Here is a 23080-nt window from a genome sequence, read left to right as displayed (position 1 = left end):
AACTTTAAGAGACATAAGTAGAAATATTTTTCTATCTTAATTTTGCAAAAACTTTCCAAAATATATTATTGAAGTTCAGAAATTGATCTTTATATTATCTTTCATAAACAATGCCCATCTAAATGGTAGCTTAGAAATTAAAGAGCTTAGAAGTTAGAGAGTCTGCAAGAGTTCCACTTCAATCATTTTCAAATAAAAAGTTGTTAACAAAACTAACCACACCTAGAGAAGAGAGGATTATTCTTGCAAAAGGAGTGGGTTACCATATGGATGATCACTCGCTTTGATGGTAATATCCGTTGTTTCCTTCTCAGGATCTATGCTTGCACCACTTGTGGGAGTTGAACCTAGCTTCCCATCTCCAGGAATTGCAGAAACCAATGTTACACGGAAATACTCATTAAGTTCAGGAATATCGTCATCAAGAACATACAGATTTAGGACCTATAAATGAAAAAATCCAGAGGCACTAAGCAAAGAGGCAGGCAGCAATTACTTTGCAGAGGAGAGTTAAATAGCAAATTAAATTATATTTTGTTAATTTTTTAATTTTTGAGACCAAGTCTCACTCTGTCACCCTGCGTAGAGTGCCTTGATGCCATCATATTTCACAGCAACCTCAAACTCCTGGGTTCAAGCAATTCTCTTGCCTCAGCCTCCCAAGTAGCTGGGACTATATAGGCACCAGCCACGATGTCCAGCTACTGTTTTCTATTTTTAGTAGAGACAGGGGTCTCACTCTTGCCCAGGCTGGTCTCAAACTCTTGAACTCAAGCGATACATCCACTTTGACCTCCCAGAGTGCTAGGATTCTAGGTGTGAGCCACCAAACCCAGCCAGATTAAATTACATTTAAATAAAGTTAGCATTGAGCATAATTTATTTCTATACAAATTTAAACATTAAAACGTGTGGATGTACATGTAAAAACATACAGTGTGAGAAAGAGAAAGCTAATGAGATTAATCTCTTAGACAATAATGGGTGCTGCTATGGTCTGAATGTCTGTGTCTCCCAAAATTCAGATGCTGAAATCTAATCCCCAGGTAATATCAAGAGGTGGGTTTTAGTACAACCTCTATGGAAAATCGTATGGAAATACCTCCAAGAACACATTTGATCCATCTACTTTGGGGTGTATATATATCCAAAGGAAAAAAAGGTAATTTTATAAAAAGGACACCCATACTCAAATGTTTGTAGCAGCACAATTCACAGTACAAAGATGTGCAAACGACCTAAATGCCCACTAATACATGAATGGATTAATAAAATGTGGTATATGCATACTAAGGAGTACTACTTAGCCATAAAAAACAGTGATCTAGGCTCGGCGCCTGTGGCTCAAGCGGCTAAGGCGCCAGCCACGTACACCTAAGGTGGCGGGTTCGAATCCCCAGCCCGGGCCCGCCAAACAACAATGATGGCTGCAACCAAAAAATAGCCGGGCGTTGTGGTGGGCGCCTGTGGTCCCAGCTACAGCCTGAGGCAGGAGACTCGCTTGAGCCCAGGAGTTGGAGGTTGCTGTGAGCGTGATGCCACGGCACTCTACCCAGGGGGATAGCTTGAGGCTCCGTCTCAAAAAAAAAAAACAGTGATCTAATATCTTTTGGGACAACCTGAAGGGAACTGGAAACCATTCTTCTATGTGAAACATCACAAGAATGGATAAACAAACACAGGTACTCAGTACCAAATTGGAGCTAATCAATCACCACTTAAGTGCAAGGAAGTAAATTTCAAGGAAATCAAGCTGGGGGAGGAGGGATGGGCATGGGTTAATACTCAGCTATTGGGTACAGTGCACAGGAACTGTGTGAAAAGCACATTTACACATATCACTTTGAGTTAACTTATACAAAACAAAGTATGTAAATGAAATGTCTACCCCCTAATATTCTGAAATTTAAAAAAAAAAGAGGTTTGGGGGAGATGATTAGGGCATGAGGGCCAAGCCATCATGAATGGGATTAGTGCTGAGGAGCCAGTTTCCCTCTGCCACGCTGTAAGGACACATTCAGAAGATACCATAGCTACAAAGCAAAGTGAGCCCCCAACAGACATAGAATCTACAGGTGCCTTGACCTTGGACTTCCCAGCCTCCAGAACTGCAAGCAATAACTTTATGTTGTTTATAAATTATCCAAGCGAAGTTGTTTTCTCATAACAGTCCAAACAGACCAAAGCACCTGCTGAGCAGTGACATTATGTGTCTGAAAGAATCCTGCACACCCATTAATATCATACCATGTACTACATATTGACATATCAATATAGTATCAGTGTTCTTTGTACCAAAGACCATAGTATTACCAACCTCAGGATAGAGATTTATAATTAAAGAACGGCATATACTCTGAGATGTGACAGAGTAGTAGGAAAGGCAATGTACACATACCTAGCGCCTGCCTAAGAAAGCCTCACATATTCAGTATCAGTATTAGAAAGGAAACTCACATGGACCTTAGAAGTCTGGCATACACAACTAGTCCAAAGACACTTATGAAGGAAAGTAGCAATACTCAGCTATGCTCTACAAAACTGAAGTCAAAATTTCAAGTCAAAGTTAAAAAAAAACCCACAATTTATCCTTTCCTTATTAATTGAACAAACAAGTTTTGGCATACAATGCCCTGGCACCAATCCCTAAGAAGTTCTCAGTCTACTGTAAGAGACAGACTTATAGAAAACTTTTTCTTAATTTTTTATTAGATCATAACTGTGTACCTTACTGTATTTATGGGGTACAATGTGCTGATTTTATGTACAATTTGGAATGTTTACATCAATCTGGTTAACACAGCATTCACCTCACTTATTAAATTGTTGTGTTTAGACAGTTTAGACATTTATACTCTACTATTAATATATTTGACATGTACCCTTGCAATATAAACAGTAGGTGAGGTCCCATCCATTACCCTCCCTCCACCCATCACATAAACATAAAAGAGGTAAAGTCTCCATCTTTTTATGGCTGTATAATACTCCGTGGTATACATATGCCACAATTTGTTAATCCATTCATGGGTCCATGGGCACTTGGGCTGGTTCCATGACTTGGCAATTATGAATTGGGCTTCAATAAACATTCTTGTGCAAATGTCTTTGTTGTAAAGTGATTTTTGGTCTTCTGGATATATACCTAGTAGAGGAATTACAGGATTGAATAGCAGGTCTACTTTTAGTTCCCTAAGTGTTCTCCAAACTTCTTTCCAGAAGAGATGCATTAGTTTGCATTCCCACCAGCAGTGCAGAAGTGTTTCCTTCTCTCCACATCCATGCCAACATCTGTAGTTTTAGGATTTTGTTATGTGGGCTAATCTTATTGAAGTCAGATGATATCTCAAAGTGGTTTTGATTTGCATTTCTCTGATGATTAGAGATGATGAGCATTTTTTCATGTGTCTGTAGTCCACGCACCTGTCTTCTGCAGAGAAGCTTCTGTTCAAGTCTCTTGCCCACAATGAAATGGGATCACTTGTTCTTTTCTTATAGAAAACATTTTAAACGCAATGTAAAAATGTTGTAATAGAGTTGTGCAAAATAAAGTGATGAAGAAACAACTAACTCTCCCTGGTAAAAGTTTGCAACATATTTGAGGCAAGTTCTAATGGATTAGCTATAGTTATAAATAATAATGGAGAAGAGGTGGGCACAGTGGTTCACACCTATAATCCCAACACTCTGTGAAACTGAGGCGGGTAGATTGCCTGAACTCAGGAGTTTGAGACCAGCCTAAGCAAGAACAAGACCTGTCTGCAAAAAAATAGCTGGGCATTTTGGTGGGCTCCTATAGTCCCAGCTACTTCGGATGCTGAGACAAGAGGATCATTTGAGCCCAGGAGATTGAGGTTGCTGAGAGCTATAACACCATGGCACTCTATCCAGGGTGACAAAGTGAAACTCTGACTCAAAAACAACAATAATAATAATGGGAAGGACATTCCAAGCAAAGGGCACAGCACTGGCAAGGGCACTGTGTCCCGGGCACAGGGACATGAAAAACCAATAGAGCATACAGGGAACTGCAATTAGATGGCTAAGTCTAGAGGAAGAGATCACACTGAATGGGAAGACTTCAATGATGAAATCTGGACTCATTTCATTGAGAGTGGAGATACAATGAAGAATCCAAAGTGGGGAACTGACAAAACAGGAATCCTGTTTTAGAATAAGTACCATGGCAGAATGTACACGGAGAAGACAGAGCAAGAAAGAACACCAGAAGATGAGTTAGGAAGTGACTAACTAATTCTGAACTAATACATTAACAAGAGAGCTGAGGAGAAGCGGATGGATCTGAGATTTGTCAGGAGACAGAAACCCTGATGACTCACTCAACATGGAGGGTGATAGAGAGGAGGGAAGAGTGACATCCTGACTCCCCCGGAAAGGAGAGTGACAACAGTCAGAAACAAACTCTAAACCGGAATACACTCTCCAAAACAATAATCATTGTGCCTAAAAGCACTAGGGACCTTGATTTTTAGAATGTATTTTTTCTAAAGGGTTTGATTCACTAAGTCTGAGATGCAATCTAAATTTGGTTTTTACTATTCATTTGAATCATATGGTAAGGAGTAATATAGGCCATGGCAGATGTGCTCAGAGAAGTACAAAAATGACACCAGCTCCCCTTATCACATCATAATTCTTGAAGTAAAAGAAAAAATAAATTTTAAAATTAGGCATGAAAATTCTTTAAACATTTCTTGACTAGAACATTTGACTAGTCAAATGTTGCAAGTCAAGAAAGTATTTTACTTACCAAATTTGACTCTTATTTCTTTCAAGATGTATATAAATCTACTTTATAAAATAATTGTTTCCAATTACATGTTTAATTTCATAGTTGGTAAATTTTCCAGGAGAAAATCTGGGGTATTAAGTCTGTTTTGCCAAGCAGGACCATCAAAATTACCATATACTATCATAATTATTGAAGTTAAAAAAAAAGAGCACTTTATGTCCAAGAAAGAAGTAAAACCATCACACCATTAGAATAAAATTCAGCCCTATAAATGAAGTTTAACTTTATGAAAACTTCCTAGTTGTCCTAATTTTCTGCAATTTACAGATATTAGTAAAAACCTTTATCAGAGACCTGTCTGCAGACTACTCACCTGAACTTTTGTTGTAAAGTATAGTTTTCTCATACTTCATTTCCTTTTCCTCCAAAATTATTAAGATTTGATCACTCTCCCTTAGTTTGCATTTTTTGAATTTTGGGAATATTTTAAACCCCTCAATTTTATTTTTTTATCCAATTAATTCCTAAGCCGTTCAAAGAGTCCTCAAAAATTATGTATTATTTGCAAAGCTTAAGTTACTTTCCTATGCATCCCTGATGACCTATAAGCTATTTACATTTTAATGCAAAAAATTATACCGATATGAATATTCCAACATGGTCAATATTTAAACATCCTGATATAGGAGGAAGCCCCATTCCAATTCCACTTGGGGAAGTATCACTTATTTATGGAGCATCTATTCAGACAGGAGATTATGTTTCACGGAAAGTTTTGGATGAAACTGGAGGTCGCTTGTAATTTTGAAATAGAGAAAAATAACCTCACTTCTCCAACTTTAATGCAAATAAAATGAAATTATAAGAATTTCTCACTGGCTGACTGGAACAGTACCAGTAAGAATTGTCTTGTTTCCCACTGAATCAGTAATAATAAAAAAACACACGATGATATATCATTTTTAATGATAATTATGTGTGGATTAAAAAACAGGTAAAACTAGCAACACAGGATTCAAAATTCCTAATTTTTCTTTTGCATAATAAATACAAAAATATTTTATACCACAATATATACCTAATCTCCTAAATATTTTAAATTGCTTACACAGAAAGAAATTAGAAAATAAACACACCACAAATGCCTTCCAGGAGACTTTGAAAGAAACAAAGAAGGCAGGGCTTACCTCTGATCTCTGCCAAGGAAGAAACGTGATAGTCCCACTGGCATTAGCAAAGTCATCAACAAGGTAATTAATGCCGTCAGATTCTATCTGTGAGATGGTGTAAAAAACATGCACATAATCCAGAGCTCCTCTGGTTCTCTCCACCACACAAGAAATGGTCGATCCTTCCTCTGCAATCTGAAATTGGACAGAAATTATCTACAGGTACACACTGGTCCACATCAGAGATACGGTTACAGTGCTTCATGAAATACTTTTATTTTAACTGTCTTTCTAACACTCTTTTGGAGCAATGGACCAAGGAGGCCTCTGCATTCCCACAGATATATTTTTGATTACTAAGAAGTATTTACAATCATTTGTTTTCTCTCATTCTTTTATAGGGATTAATAAAGCAGAAAGAATTATAATCTCTTAACTGTGCATGTAATTCATTCACTGAGGCCTCCTGTGTCCCAGACACCGTGTTTGATGCTACGGCTACAAAAGGTTTTTTTAAAAATGCATAGTACTTTCTCTAGATAAGCCTAAGTCTAAAGAAGAAAAAAATACAAACTTGCAATTTTATGATGGGTCATCACAGACAGACCAAATAGGGGCAGGGGAGAGGATAGAGGGCAAAACATGACATCAGAGAGAATTTTCAAGGCGTAGACATATGAAGCAATATGGTACATGGTGACACCACTTTGGGGGTGGTATAAAGTGCCCAGTGTGGGGAACAACAGTCAGATCAAAAGGGCATTTTATGTCATGGTTAGTATCTTTTCGGTATTTCTGTCAAGTACATATATGTATATACACACATGTGTGTGCATGTATATGTATTTTTTCAAGTGGGAAATATTTTGATCTAAACACTTTAAGATAATGCTTAAAAACAATATGAGGAAGAGGTTGGTTATCTACTTGAATAAGGTCTTCATATTCCCAAATCCTAAATTTCTCAACTAAATTTTATTTTCATATTAGAAATATGTAATGCAGAGAAAAACCTGCAACTGAATAAAGATAAAAATATAAATCTTAAGATATACAATGTCATTCTCTATTTTTCACATGCATCATAAACATCTCCAAACAGCATTAGCTAGAGCCATTTTGGCTGTAGAGAACATATCTAACATCTGTCTACAAACAGGTAACAGTCAAATCACTTATCAATGAGCATGGAATCACTGTGAAATGTTCCAGCAAATCCCGCAAGTTTCACTGAGCATCAGTGCCCATGATAAATAGGATCAAGCACACCTGGGCAATATTCTAACTCTTTCATTTGCCTCCTGGTCCACGGGCATGAGGAGCTCAGATAACCAGGCAGTACTTCAGGGGAGCCCTCAGCATGGCTCCTGGTAGACACATTCTTTCCCTGCCTCCACGGCCAGGACCAGAATGTCTAACCCACTGGTGCCTAAAGCAGGAAATAAATTCAGGGAATGGGTTAGTGAAAGTAGTGGAGATCAGGGTAGGTTCCACTTCTACCTCTCTTCCTGAGCCTATATGCTCCCATTACTGGGGGCACAGAATTAGTCATCAGCCATTAAATGCACACACTGCATCTTAGAGGACAACATTCCAACCTACAGGAAGTTATCCCCAATCCAGCTCTTTGTCTGAGTCTTTTTGAACAGGCCATTCACCTACTGGAATAGGGCAGCTGCTTTAGGTGGTGTGGTATATGGTGAGGCCAGAGACGGCAATGCCTGTGTGCCCACTGTCACACTTCCTTCACGTGAGTCCCTTTGAGGCCACGTGACACAGGTTTCCACATGTTTAAGGCAGGCATTCTTTAAGCCTTCAGGGGATGGCGCTGGTATAGGTACTTGGAAGGTAAATGCATTAGCTAAACTAAGTACTCATTCCAATAGGAGTGAACTGTTGGCTCCTCTGGAGAGGAAAATTCTACTTGGGATCAGTCTCCCCCTTTCTTTGGGAAATGCTTGGCAGTGGCCTCTGCTGCTGGTTGTCTGAACGTAAAACGGCCCTTTTCCCTGCCACTGTGCTGTTAAATGCACGCTGATGACATAAGAGTCCAGTATGTGTAGGAGCCCCGCACTGGCTTCCTGGCTCTGAACAGCTTTTGGAAAACGCCCCTTGTACTCAGCGCTGACTCTTGGGATCTGTGCACAGGCCTCTGCCTCCACACCCTTCCTTGTCTCTAGTCTCTGCTCTTCCCAGGCCCTGCCGAATCAGCTACGCCCAGGAGAGAATGCACCTCATACTGCAGGCCACTTCTCCTCCACGAGAGAGGAACAGCCTCTGCTTTGCAGACAGACACCCCTGAACAGGGCAGGAGAGAGGCAGCAGCTTGCATCCACCAGGTAGCAACGTGCCAAGCAGAGTCACCTCTGAAGGGAGCGAAAGGTGCTTCTCCTCTACCAATAAGTCACAGGTTTTGGGTAAAGATCAAAGAGTTTAAGTCAAGTCCAGTTTGAAATGTCTATTAAATACCCTCACAAGGCTGCCACAGGAGAAATGAGTCTGGAATTTTAGAGAGAGGCCAGAATTGACGTCATAAATTTGGAATCATCAATACGTAAATGGTATTTAACAACCATATACAAATGGTAGCTAAATATGTATAATTATAAAAATTGTATTTAAAGACTCGTTGAGAAAACAAGGAAAGTAAGTAGTATATATGGAGAGAAGAAAAGGACCAGGTACATTTAATTCCACTTAATAATGCTTATTTTGAAATCATGGAATTGTTCCAATGCCTTGATACTACAATAGGAATACAGCCTGAATTTTGCGTTGATTATAAGTATGATTTCATCCACAAGAAACACAGAAAACACAGAAATTTGTACTCACCTTAAACAAATCACATAGGAATATACACACCTCAAACAACTTCCAGCTACCTCAGTTCAATATGTGTATTACTAGCCACACTTTACCTACATCCAGTGTCAAAACTTCTCCTCTGACTTTAGATAAACCTCATTCTATCACTCACAATAACACACAAGCAGCAACCCTTCTGGTGCCACTTCTACAAGTAAACAACATAGGATCTTTTTCCAGGTACTATGCCATGTTTATTGTAGTATATAAGTAATTAACATTTAATGTATAAAAGACTTTTAATTAGGTCCCTATCTTTCTAAATGTCAGCAGGTTTTTGAACAATGTTCTCCTAGTCCCATCTTTTTCCATAAATTCTGTGTTTCTCATTGTGTGATTTGATAGAGTGATGATTTTTAGGAACCTATCCACCATATTATAGCAGAGCTGACTGTACTGAAATTAGGGCCCTCCAACCTTAAAAGGTTGGACGGAAGAGGAGGAAGCAGCAAAGAGGAATACAGCACCTAATGTAATTTCCACTTAGGCAGCTGTATTTTTATGCCAGCAGAATGGCATGTGAGCAAACACGGGGTGGAAAGAGTATGGTCTTAAGGCCAAACAGTCCTGAGCTTCCTCACTGTGCCACTTACCAAGCTTCCTCTGAAAATGGGGAACATCATGCCCCATGGATTTTGGTGCACATTAAACAAGTACCTTACATGGTATCTGTAATAGTAATAAAGGGCTAAAAATTATTTTTCTCATTAAAATATAGATATGGGCTTGGCATATGCCTCCACATATACAGAGGCAAGCGAGTTCAAACCTGGCCCAGCTAACTAAACAACAATGACAACTGCAACAAAAAATAGCCAGGCTTTGTGGTGAGCACCTGTAGTCCCAGTTACTTGGGAGGCTGAGGCAAGAGAATCACTTAATCCCAAGAGTTTAAGGTTACTGTGAGCTGTGACGCCATGGCACTCTACCCAGAGCAACATAGTGAAACTCCATCTCAAAAATAAATAAATAAGTAAAATATAGATATGTATACACAATAAAAATACTGCTAATAAGAGTACTACCATATATGAAGAAATATATATGCAAATACAGTATACTTAAAAAGCAAAGTGATTCTCATGTATTCCCATACGATCTCCAGTCACAATGAGAATAGATTTGCTCTATTTCTCTACCCCAAATTTAGTCAGAATGAGTATTTGGAATGAGTTAAACTGATAAACCATTAATTTCAATATGTAAATATTCAATGCTTCCCTTTTCAGCAAAGGTATGGATTAAATAGATCTAAAGATGCCCTCAGGAAGCTGCACTCGTTCCTTACAAACTTAAATTTTTATCAAATCAGTGAGCATTATCACATACCATCTGGGACCTAGAGAAACTTTTTGTTTGCAAAAATCACATGTGGACAAGTTATCTAACTACCCTTTCACTTAGTAAAACCTTCATCAAAATGCATAGTTTCCCTAATATTTGTAGTTTACAAAGCAAAAAAATACACTTCAATAGCCAACAAAAGTGTGTGCAGATATATGCTATGTCACAAAATTACAAAGAATTTAATGAATTAATACTTTGTTCAATAAAATAAACTGTGTAAAGTCTCAAGAAAGAGCCTTCAAATGTCCAGGGTCCACAGAAGTTACCTAGGATGATGGGTGTAAATCCACCTTTAATAATTCTGAATTTACAGAGAAATAGCATAATGGCTGAGGTTTGCTTTAAAAAATGCTTTAGCCAAGGGCCAGGCAGGATGGTTCATGCCTGTAATTGTACCACACTAGGAGGCCGAGGCAGGTGGATTGCCTGAGTTCACAGGTTTAAGAACAGCCTGAGCAAGAGATCCCCCCCATCTCTAAAAATAGCCAGGTGTTGTGGTGGTCGCCTGTAGTCCCAGCTACTTGGGAGGCTGAGGCAAGAGAATCACTTGAGCCCAAGAGTTTGAGGTTGCTCTGAGCTATGACGCCACAGAACTCTACCAAGGGCAACAAAGTGAGACTGTGTCTCAAAAAAAAAAAAAAAAATACTTTAGCCAAAAAAGATGAAACAAGATTAAATAAGGCTACCAATTACAAAGAAAAGTGACAAATACCCAACTAATCATTCCTTTATCTTCCCTATTTTTGTTTATATGCTGCATAGAAAAAAATCTTCATTTAAAAAGATGTTTCAGAAGGCACAGGCAAGATGGCCAACTGGAGCTAGCTTTCCACAGAAGCTCCTGTCCAGAAGCAGAGTTAAAAGACAGAAGTTTAGCAAGTAAGCTGATGGTTTGGAGCTGAGCCAAGAGAGAAGGTTGAAGACCGCACATCAACCCTGCTGAGGCAAGCTGCGAACCCAAGGATACAAACAATAGGTACAAAATCCATCGCCAAGTGGACAGGAGTCCCCTTCCCCATTAGAACAGCTCACAGTATACTTTCAACAAACAAGCGAGCAGAGTTTCAACATCCTCCCATTTTATCTCACGAGAGAGACTCTCTAAAAACTGAACCTCCTTCCTCTACTAGGGTACCATGGCATGCTCCTGCCAGGCATAAAACTGTATAGAACTGTATATATTCTCTACCTGCAATTCTGAACTCCCAGCACTCCCCTCCACTCTCACTCCAAGGTGTGGAAGCCTGTCCCCCATGGAGTCCAGATTCTTGGGCATTTTCTTGAGAGATGTGAATGAGTGCCTGTAGTCCCAGCTAATTGGGAGGCTGAGACAAGAGAATCACTTAAGCCTAAGAGTTGGAGGTTGCTATGAGCTGTGATACAATGGCACTCTACCAAGAGTGACATAGTAAGACTCTGTCTCAAAAAAGACAATAAATAAATAAAAATAAATTTTTTTCTAATGTTAAAATATTCATCTAATTGGCTTTCAAATCATAATACAAACAGATATTTGGGCCAGTATATCAGGGGGCGTAACATTCTTAATAATCACCAAAACCATCCTCATTCAGTTTTTCACCAGAAACAACAGTACTCACTACTGTTTGCTCTTCTGAGTTAGGATTTTCCAAATCAGATCAGCAGAATAGTAGCAATAAAGGTAAACAATAAACACTGTCTTTGAAATCTATTTTCCTAGAGAAAAAACAATGCAGTATTCTGAGCCAGGAACTGGCCTTCTTTATTGAAAAAGAAGATTAAAGCTGAACAATTACAAATCCAATGAATTTTTAATTTTGTTTCATGCTTGGGTAATGATCTTTATATCAGATTATATCAATATCACTCATATCTAAAGCAATCTATTCACATAGCATATGGCAGGCACTTAAAAACAAATAGTCCAAGTTGAAATAATATTCTTAGTTTCATAAGGATCTTCCAAAACTGTCTCCAAATTGATTCTTAAGTCATGAGTTTATAAATATAAAACACAATCCAAGCATTAGTTATAAAATTAACATAGTGAGTTCTATGAGTCACTATGATAAAGCAATCCCATTAGTTTATAATTCTGTGGTGTACAATTTTGCAGTACACACAAACACAGAGCTAAAATAAGATGGAAATAAAATAACAAAGTATACATAATAATAAAACACGAAGAGGCAATATGAGAATGTGGTACCTAGGCTATAGATCTTACAAAATCCGTCATCTGTTCAATAGAGATCCCCCTTGGAATCCACAGTACTATTTATCTGGCTTGCCTCATCAGGGCTCACAACTCACACAAGGTCAGTCTTTCTTTCAATTATAATTTATTAAACACCTGCTATTTGCCAGGACATACTGTGCTTGGTTTGTGGGAAACAAATCATAAAATGATTGCCATCTTTTTCAATATGCCAGTAACGAACTGTATCATATTCTACACAGTTTCATTATTTATTTAAGATGTAAAAAAATATCACTTTTGGGTGATGCCTGTGGCTTAAAGGAGTAGGGCGCCAGCCCCATATGCCAGAGGTGGTGGGTTCAAACCCAGCCCTAGCCAAAAAAACTGCAAAAAATAAAGAAAGAAAAAGAAATATCACTTTAACCCTCATAGGACTTTGTCATATAAGTCCATGAAAAGTATAAAAGTATGACATAGTTCAGAAATCCTCAAAGGACCTCTAATGCCTTCAGAAATTTTAAAAGAACTTTTAAGCAGTTAAATTTTCTATGTCTTTGCAATAACATAAAGGCAAAGAATCTATGGAAATGACTGTGGCTTTTACTTCTGAAAGTGAAGCAAGAGATCATAAAATTTAAACTCTGAAGACAATTCCACACATAGAGGAAATCAGCAGCTCTCAAATGCTTAAGTTGCAGGACACCTGAACACACAGAGAAATTATTGAAAGACCCAAAGAGCTTTTTGTTTATGTCAATGAAGTCTATTAATAGTTACTGTATTACAAATAAAAAATGAAAAAAATATATTTATTGATAACTCATGTTAAAATAATGATAATAGGCTGGGCGCCTGTAGCTCAGCAGCCAAGGGCACCAGCCACATACATCGGAGCTGGAGAGTTCAAATCCAGCCCAGGTCTGCCCAACAACAATGAGAACTGCAACCAAAAAAAAAAAAAAAAAATAGCCGGGCACAGTGGCAGGTGCCTATATCCCAGCTACTTGGGAGGCTGAGGCAAGAGAGTTGTTTAAGCCTAAGAGTTGAAGGTTGCTATGAGCTCGGATGCCACAGCACTCTACCAAGGGTGACAAAGTGAGACTCCATCTCAAATAAATAAATAAATAAAATGGTGATAATAAACCCATCAATGCTAGCATAAGCAACATATTTATGACAAATAACTATTTTTCCAAATTAAAAAACTAACAATAATGGAGCACTGCTTTATGTTTTTACAAGACTCCTTCTTAATGTCTGGCTTAATAGAAGACAGCAAAATTCTCCCATTCCATTTTGTAATCAATTTGTTTGTTTCTATGTGTTATTTTGATTGAAGTATAGAAAGAAAATCAGGCCTTGCATAGACATATAACCAGAAAAGGAAGATTTTAATAGTCTTTTCAGATAATTGTGGGTATACTTCCTTGATACTTTACCAAAATTTGACAAGTAGCAATTTCTTAGTGCTTAGCTGCAATGTGAAAGCATATTCCAGTACATTAAGATTCACTGGTCTACCCTGCTCTTTGAATCAATCTTTCAAGTGTGCATGATTTTGCAACAGCATGCATTATTTGGAAAATACAGGTTTACTGAGCTGACATATTTTATTACACAAAATAGCCACACTGGTTAGTATTAATCTTATCTGAAAAATCTTTAAATATTGGGAAATAATCCAGCTCAGTTTGGCAGATAAAGATATTCCAAAATTAAAATGTTACTTGAAAAACTGAATTTTTTTTTTTTTTTGAGAGAGTCTCACGTTGTCACCCTCTCACTTTATAGAGTGCCATGGCCTTACATCAACCTCAAACTCTTGGGCTCAAGCACTCCTCTTGCCTCAGCCTCCCGAGTAGCTGGGAGTAGAGGCAACTGCCACAACACTCAGCTATTTTTAGAGATGAGGTCTTGCTCTTCCTCTGGCTGGTCTTGAACTCCTGAGCTCAAGCAATCCACCCACCTCTGCTTCCCAGAGTGCTAGGATTACAGGCATGAGCCACAGTGCTCAGCCAGAAAACTGAATTTTTATCATCAGTAAGACCTGTCATTGTTTTCCTTGCAATCGCGGGCTCACTCCATTTTCGTGAAAATATCTGCCAAATATGTAAGCCCAACAACCAAAACTGCCAGTCGTTTTTTTCAAGTAAAAATGGTATTCTATGAAAAGAACAAGATCAATTCACGACTTAAAATCTGCACAAGCACTTTTCTTCAATTCAACAATGGAGGTAATCAGCAGAAGGGATACTCATGTTGCTCATTTAGTGACATGGACTTAAAAAGATAAGTATTCAAGAGTTGAGATTTTATAAAATGAATATTTTTTACTGCTTCATCAAAGACATTCTTATATGAAATCAGTACTTTTTAAACTACAGGTATGGGTACAGTTTGACACCAGTACCTTGATTTGTGCAAAGATGCTAGTAGCATCCAGCAGTTCAGGCAACCATTGCTTTTGTAGTGTAAATATCAATAAAATGAAAAATTCAAACAATGTATTCTTATTTTTATAAATTAGGTTTGATCTAAGAGACATCCTGAAAGGATCTCAAGAAATGCCAGAGGTCCTTGGGCTACTATTTGAGAACAACTTCAGAAAGTAATCACCAAGTTTTGTTGTTGATAATTACGATAATAAAAATATTTTAAGACTCCTATCTTCAAATCACATCAGGACAAAAATAAAAGCTCTCTGCTTCTGTTCTTAACATTTTCAGAAAGGAAAATTCTATAATCTTCTTAAATTTCTGTCCCAGCTATATTTTTGCCGACAGAGCCTCACTTTGTTCCCTTCTGTAGAGTGCTGTGGCATCATTGGTCACAGCAACCTCACACTCTTGGGTTCAACCAATCCTCTTGCCTCAGCCTCCTGAATACCTGGGACTACAGGTATGTGCTACTACACCTGGCTAAATTTTTTCTACACAGATCTTGCTCTTGCTCAGGCTTGTCTTGAAGTCCTGAGCTCAAGCCATCCACCTGCCTCAGCCTCCCAGAGGGCTAGGATTACAGGAATGAGCCACCGTGCTCGGCCACAGTACTACCAATTTTTCCTTTCTTAGATCATATGTACATTTTTCAGCAGCCTCTGTATCCTAAGTTCCACATAAGCTTAGTGAGCACTCACTGTGCTCTATTCTTGGTGTTACAGATTCAGTAATGAACAGTAAGACCTCTACACTCAGAGCTCTTTTCTGCTAGACAGGTGCTTTAGCCAACTGAGCAACAGCACCAAAGTTACTCAGAGCTCTTTTATTTTTGTGATAGAGGAGGATGGCCGGCAAATAAGTAGACTCATAAACGCCAAAAGGAATTTAAGAACATGACCAATGTTACATAAAAATTAAAACTAGGCAAATGGCTAAAGAGTGCTAAGTTGAGAGAAGAAGATCAGTTCCTCTACATAGGAACATTCTCACTGAGGGAGGTGCCTTTGGATCTGAGACTTAATGAGTAAACATGAAGGTCTAGAATAAAGGTGTTCCAAATAAAGGAGTAGTCCGTGCTGATGCCATGAAGTTGGAGTGGAAACAAAGCAGGCTGGACTAAAACACACCGACCAGAGGGAGGATGACAGAAGATCAGGTCAGAGTCATAAATAAGCAGGGGCGAGATCCTGAAGGGACCCAAGGGAATCTGACTGGACTTGGCACCAAATGGTTCTCACAGCTCAATAAAGGTCAACTGTCTTTTTAAAAACAGAGATGATGATATTAAAGATGTAGAGGGAAGGACAACAGGTTAGAAGTCACAAGATAAGGGATCAAATTCCACTTCTTCCCATTATATCTTAGCAGTAAAACGAAAGCAGAAAACTAATATTCATTAAGTACTAGTCACTGCCATGCTCTGAGTCAGGCGTTCAATTTGATCTTGTCTCATTAATTCACCTTGGGTTATTTTCTCAGGCCTCTAAACCTCCGTTTCTAACCCTATAAAATAAAGTGGTAATTAACACCTGTTGCAACTATATTATATACTATCAGAAAGGTGCAAAGGAGTTATTATGTAAAAGTTGTTTGATGACTGAGTATGTATTTAAGATATGAGAAAACATGTTTATTATCTTTATATGTAAGTAAGCATATTTCTTTTTTAAGTTGTAAATTCATGTAGCATTTGTCCTTCCTAGTCTAGGATGTTCTATTTCTAATGTATGAAAAGACCACCTTTGAAGAGCTCTTATGACACTCAACCCCAGAGAGCCAGGCATCTCCATTAAATAAGGTGCAATAAGCCTATGACTGAGGTTCTTCATGAATTCTACTCACCCATTTTTTTTAATAATTTCAGTTTACATATACACCTTCCTAAACCAATTAAAAGCAACTTGCAAAACGACTATCTTGTTCCGTGGCATACTTTCATGGATACCGAGCTGTTGCTGTCACACACAACACCTGTGAAGTACTTTTAAGAGATCTCACATTACTGCACAGGAAACTAAGATGATTACAAATCTTTGAAAACTTGGAAAGAACTGATAAGCCCAGTAAGACAGCCTAATGAATTAAGCCAGCTAAGAGGGTGGATGAGAAAGACATTTACACCCAACATGGAAGAGTGCTGTAATAGCTACTTAAGTACATCTCACAAATGAAAAAAATACCAAAAAAATATTTTACTAAAGTTGCAATTATAATTCTTCATACAAGCTTTCAATATGTATTATTTAATTTACTAAAACATGTGGTGTCCAAGACAGTAGCCAAAAGTAAATTATATGTGGAGAATAATTATATACTTTTTGAAAAGCATTAACTTTAAAGCTAATTGCTGGAGTTTCATTGGCTAATTTCTATCAGCTCATGATTCAAACTGTAAACTTCTAAGATCACAAACTTTGTCATTTATCTTTGCAACCATTGGCCTAGCATACTTTTGGACTTGCAGTGGATACTCAAGCAATCTTACCAAATGAAAGCAAGCCATGTCCAAAAACAAATCCACCTACAATGAACTTTTTTAATTCCAAAACTCTCCAAGCTCACTACTTACCTCTGGTATACAAGCTCCCGTGAAACCAAACAAGCCATTGGCATTGTCACTTTTTTGTATGACTAATCTTGCTGTAGAGTTTTCTTCGGAAATACGAGCTCCTCCGTACACAGAGACAAGTTTCAGAACGAATGATTCTTCCCCTTCCTCTTCGTTGTCGTCTCTTGCAGAAACAATGAATGATTTGTTAGTTTCTCCCTGTCTGAACTCCAGATATCCGGAAACGGGGTGCAAATCACTCTTCGCAGGCATGGCATGAAGTTCATAAATTTCCTCAAGGGTCAGTCTCCGTTCATAGGACCTCACATCCTGCATCCGACCTGTAAATCTGTCACTGCCGTTTACCCCCGCCCCAATGCGCAGAGTTCCGGGACCTGAAATTAGAGATAGTTTAAATGCTACAGTGTCCACAACTATCTTGTCCTAAACTGTGTGACTCAGAAAGCAAAACAATTTTTGTGAAAGATATTTTTGGATAAATAAAACTTTTGTATAACTAATATACAATCAGATAAAGGACAGCTTCTATTATGATAAAAAGAGAATCCATAATCATTGGGATTTATGGTATTTCATATAAAAGGAATTGGTAAATTCCTTTTGGTATTAAATAAATTGGTTAACTTTTTTCAGGAAAAAAGTCTCTGTGGGACAACTATGTCTCTTTATCCAAACAACTAATGGAAAAGACAGAGAAATAGAAGTATTTCTTTCAGAAACAACATTATTTGCAAGTCACAGGGAATCTTTTTTACAATAACATCCAGCTCAACTATGTCACTATATACCCAATAACAGCCCTTTTCAGAATTGCACAGATTTTCACTTCTTTACTTGTTCCTCCTCTAGTAACTCAACTAAGATGTTTATGTAAGTCTTTGCAGTGATTCTCAAAAAAAAAAAAAGCATCCTTTATTGCTGCACTGTGTGACACTGGCTAATTTACTAACTGATTCTGACTTCTATTTCCTTACCTTTAATATACTGAGTTATTGTGAAGTGCAAATTAGGCAGTGTGTGGAAAATGCCTTAGAAATGTAAAGCACTATGAAATTTGGGGATTGTGAGTGCTTTGCTTCTGCGAATAATCTCTGAAACAAAAATGATCATTATATCTCTAATTTTAGTTTCAACTGAAATTACACTGCCAAATCATTCAAACTAAAAAAGTTGCAAAAATGCCGATATGTTAGAGTGGTTCCTTCACAATATAGGGAATACAGTAATGTTCACTGTGCATCTTAATACCATCCTATACTTTCCAAATTTTATGGAATAGACATATATTACATTGACAATAAAAGAAAAAATAGTGAAATATATATATTGTGTATATAAAATGTTAAGTACACTTCATATTTAAAGTGGTTATTGAATAATAGCATTTGAGTAATTTTTATTTTTGTTTTCTATGTGTACTTTTAAATTTTCCTACATTACCATATAATTATTTATTTAAAAATATCTCTGTTTGAAACTATGAGATACAATTATAAACCTGCTACAATGATTAAAATTAAAGATATGAAAAGGTAAGTATTGATGAAATAGAACTCTCATAACCAGACGTAAGAGTATAAATGGGTTCAACTATTTTTAAAAACTGTTGGGCAGTTATTTACTAAAAATGAATGTGTGCACATTGTAATTCAACAATTCCATCCCTAGGAATAAATGTATTCAATAGAAACGAACACAGAAGACATGTTCATCAAAAAACATGTAGAATATTCATAGAAATGCTACATATGATAGCCCCAAACGGGAAACCACCCAAATAGAAATTAAAAACAGCATGAATAAATTGTATTCTAGTTACATAATGGAACCCTATATAGTTACGAGCATAAAATATCTAAAACAGACAAAAATATGAGTAAACCTCCCAGACTATGCCTAGCAAAAGAAACCAGACACTGAACTGTACATACTGCTCAATTCTACTTACATAAATTTAAAAATAGGAAAAGCTAATTTAATGTTCTCATAAATGGCAATAGTACGGAGGCAGAGTTGTTAGTGATTGGAGAAGAGCCAAAGGGGGCTTCTGGAATACTCTGTGTCATGATATGGGGGCTGGTTACATGAATGCTAAAAGTAATGAATTTTAAGTTTTAAAAAATTCAGGGTGGCGCCTGTGGCTCAAAGGAGTAGGGCGCCAGCTCCGTATGCCAGAGGGGGTAGGTTCAAACCCAGCCCCGGCCCAAAAAACTGCAAAAAAATGCATTTACTTGTACACTTACGATATATATACTTTTATATATTTTATAATATAAAAGGTACCACATTTCATCAATAACTTTAAAAAATATACATCTAAAATTTTCTGGCAAGTGCAGTGACTCACACCTATAATCCTAGCTCTCTGGGAGGTCGAGAAGAGTGGTTTGCTTGAGCTCAGGAGGTCCAGACCAGCCTCTGTAAGAATGAGACCCTGTCTCTACTAAAAATAGAAAAACTAGCTGGGCATTGGGGCAGGTGCCTGTAGTCTCAGCTATTCAGGAGGCTGAGACAAAAGGATTGCTCAAGCCCTATTTGAGGTTGCTGTGTGCTATAATGCCACAGCACTCTACCCAAGGTGACAGAGTGAGACTGTATCTCAAATTTTAAAAATAAATAAACAAATAAAAATAAAATTTTCTATCTAAGTTAAAAATTATTTTAAAAACCTATTTGCAGTAATGCAAAAAGAGAAAAGAAACACCAACTCTCACTTCCCAAAGTCTTTTCCATTCCCATTGCACCATTATTAACCATCACTAAAGGAATCAAGGTTAACAAACTACATGCACATATTGACACAATCAAAAGGTGAATTTAGTGCCACAAAGTGCTGTAAGCACAGCTGCTATAATAGAAATTGGTTCATCTTGTTTCTTTTGCCTACAATTTCTTAGGCTGAAAAAAATACATAACGAAGTATCTAATGCAGGAGATTCAGAAGGAAAATATTCCATTAAGCTGTAGCTCTATCTCTACCTCTGCCAAACACAAAGCAGAATTAAATCACAGGATGGAAGGTCTGGGAGTGAATGGCGACTGTCACGACAATAATGGATATCTGTATGCTTCCCAGGCAGGAAACATGCCATCCAGCTTAAAGCCAACACAGAGATGATCTCTTCAAAGCACTGCACAGAATTCACCAATTTATGTCTGATACTAAAAACCCTGCAATCACTTTTAATGTGACTCTTCTCTCCTGATTTCTTTTAAAAACCTTCTGCTCACCACCTTCCACCTCCAACAATACTCAACTACCAACAGTTCCCCAGATACAATATTCTGTTTTACATTGTTCCATAGTCACTCACTCTGCCTGCAATATCAATCACCATCCCTCCTACTACCCACCAGAGGAACAAACGTCCCTCCTTCATAATTATTTTCTTTCTTCCTACAATGTATTGTACTGATCTGTTGTGCCTCTCTCTGGGACCCTGTTTCCAAGGCTTTGCCAGATTTATTTCTACATCACTCAGAATTTATCATGGTTTTGGTAGGCACACAGTTTTGTTTAAAGAAATCCAACAAATACAGAAACAAGACTTTTAAATACCTGTTAGCATTTAATAAAATTCAAAATTTTAGAAATTTCAATTGTCCCATTTATGATGATGACACTCACCATCAATAATGGCTTCTCCTTTCAGACTCTTGATTCCCCTGGGCATCACATTTCCATCCAGGTAGAATTCAATTATACCATCATCCAGGATAATTAGAAGATGAAGCCAAACACTTTCTTCTAAATATTTCATGGCTGTTGTCTTGGCAATGTATGTAGCATTGGAACCCAAAGTTTTGTAATGAAGGGAAAGTGTCACATGGGACTCATTTGTCTGAATTTTTACCCCGTAGTAGATGCTTCCATTACCATCATCCTTTGCTATAACAAATCCATTCGCATTGGCATTAGGCATCACCCAAGCTGAGAATGTAAAGTTGGCAATGGTATTATTTCTGGAGGTGTGGTATTTTGGATTAACAGTCCCAAAGGCACCCTCTACTCCAGTGAAGTATAAAGCATCTGTTCCGCTGTGGTGACGCCTCATGTGTGGCTGTAAATGCACAGTGCTGGGGAAAATTCCGACCAGTAAAAAATCTATCATTGGTGGCAAACCAGAAGTGAACCCACTGGACAGTATTTCCCAGCCTACTCGCACGTCACCGAAGACACCTTGCTGCCTCAAAACGGTGAAGTTGGTAATGTAAGACATATCATCCTCTGAGAGCACATCTTCTGCCACTTCTCTCTCTAAACACCCTGGATCCAAGATGAAAACTCCAAATGGATCATCATTGAAGGGAATCATTACCGTCACCCAGAGGTTGGTTCCTGCTAGTTGGCCCCCAGGACCTGGAGAGCCACCTGTCATAGAATATTTATAATGAGTGAGCAACCCAAATTGCAAGCATTTCTGGTATAACATGAAGAAAAAGGAATTTGTTTAGCAAACAAACTTTTGGTTAAATATTTTACTCATCAATGAACAACAGTGTCACCATATGGCTTTCACACATTCTTAGTGGCATGATATCAAAAAAACATTGGTTTAGCATAATTTTATTAATAATCAGTCAAGCATGAAAAGAGAACATGTATATGAACTAGAGAGGTTTAATTCTTGTGCTTAAAATCAAAAGAGATGGGAAAATCAGATGCTTAAATTATGACACACAGACTAAGCTTTAAGCTACCATGAATCTGTACTTCCTACTTTCCATTTATGTTTTGTTGGACACAATGTATTTGGTGTGGGAAAAATTATTTATAAGTTTGATGATGAAGATAAGCCTCCATTCATAAAACTGAACTAAGCAAAGACACACACAAAAGGAGAAAGTTAAAAATAACAATAAAGAAGGGCATTTAGACACTGAAAATCAGATAATCAAGACACACTTCTTCATCGATGTTTTACAACTGTAATTATTTAGTACAAAATGCAGAATTTTGTGACAAAATTAGAATTAGAAAAACACAGCACCTGAAATGTTCACAAGCTTTAGAATAAAAAATTCATTGAACTCAGGAATTGCATCTGGAAAAGCATGGAGAATTATTGGTTTTGCTATTTCTCCATCCATGAAGTTCACAGTCCCTGAAGTCTCATAGAACTCTTGTCCAGGCTGCAAAGCAGAATCATTCTGAAACAGCTGCCAAGCCACAGAAACATTGCCAAAGTGTCCTCGGTGCCTCAAAATCCTATTAACAAATTACAGAAAATTAATCTTTATGAAAAATTTGTAAGTAGTGAATCTAACACTCGTGAGAGCTTTCTGTGTTACCTTAAAACTATACTTCTTGTACTTATATTTAAATAAACCAGTCAGCCAGATGTACTGAGCAACTATGAAGAATCTCATGGGAAGGGAAGAATGAGGTAAAATTTTAATAAAGAAAAGCACTCTTAAAAGTCTTCTCTTCAAAGTCCATGCTGAAAGACAAACTCTAATCAAAAAATATTTAGATGGTATCTGGCAAAAGGTTTTTATAAAGCAAAGCCCCGGCTGAGAGTAGTCCCGTATCGTGTGAGAGAAGAGTTCCTGCAGACCTTAGATAACTCAAAGTTTCTCAGTTCTGACAAGGATTGAAGTTAGGGTGAGGATGGTGGGGAGAGTAAATTCTGCTTCCCAGCTAGGGTGGATGGGTTTCTAAAGATGAATGGCAACAGCATGAACAAAGTTTACCAGCCATTCAGACTGCCGATTTTGAAATTATTCAATTTTTGACCAATTTTTTTTTTTTTT

General features: G+C 37.6%; 1 protein-coding gene across 1 annotated transcript in view; it reads right to left on the bottom strand.

The window, feature by feature from the left end:
* ADGRV1 (adhesion G protein-coupled receptor V1) overlaps nucleotides 1-23080 on the bottom strand; it is a 552089-nt gene that overhangs the window by 459219 nt on the left and 69790 nt on the right. The window contains exons 19-23 of the mRNA XM_012802802.2: nucleotides 22318-22535; nucleotides 20955-21698; nucleotides 17327-17700; nucleotides 5941-6117; nucleotides 264-444 (exon numbers count right to left, since the gene is read on the bottom strand). Of these exons, the coding sequence (XP_012658256.2) occupies nucleotides 264-444; nucleotides 5941-6117; nucleotides 17327-17700; nucleotides 20955-21698; nucleotides 22318-22535 (1694 nt within the window). The remainder of the gene's footprint in view (nucleotides 1-263; nucleotides 445-5940; nucleotides 6118-17326; nucleotides 17701-20954; nucleotides 21699-22317; nucleotides 22536-23080) is intronic.

Source organism: Otolemur garnettii, unplaced genomic scaffold (assembly GCF_000181295.1).
Source record: "Otolemur garnettii isolate 467f Iridium unplaced genomic scaffold, OtoGar3 scaffold00017, whole genome shotgun sequence".
Taxonomy (NCBI): Eukaryota; Metazoa; Chordata; class Mammalia; order Primates; family Galagidae; genus Otolemur; species Otolemur garnettii.
This window is presented reverse-complemented; position numbering and strand designations above follow the sequence as displayed.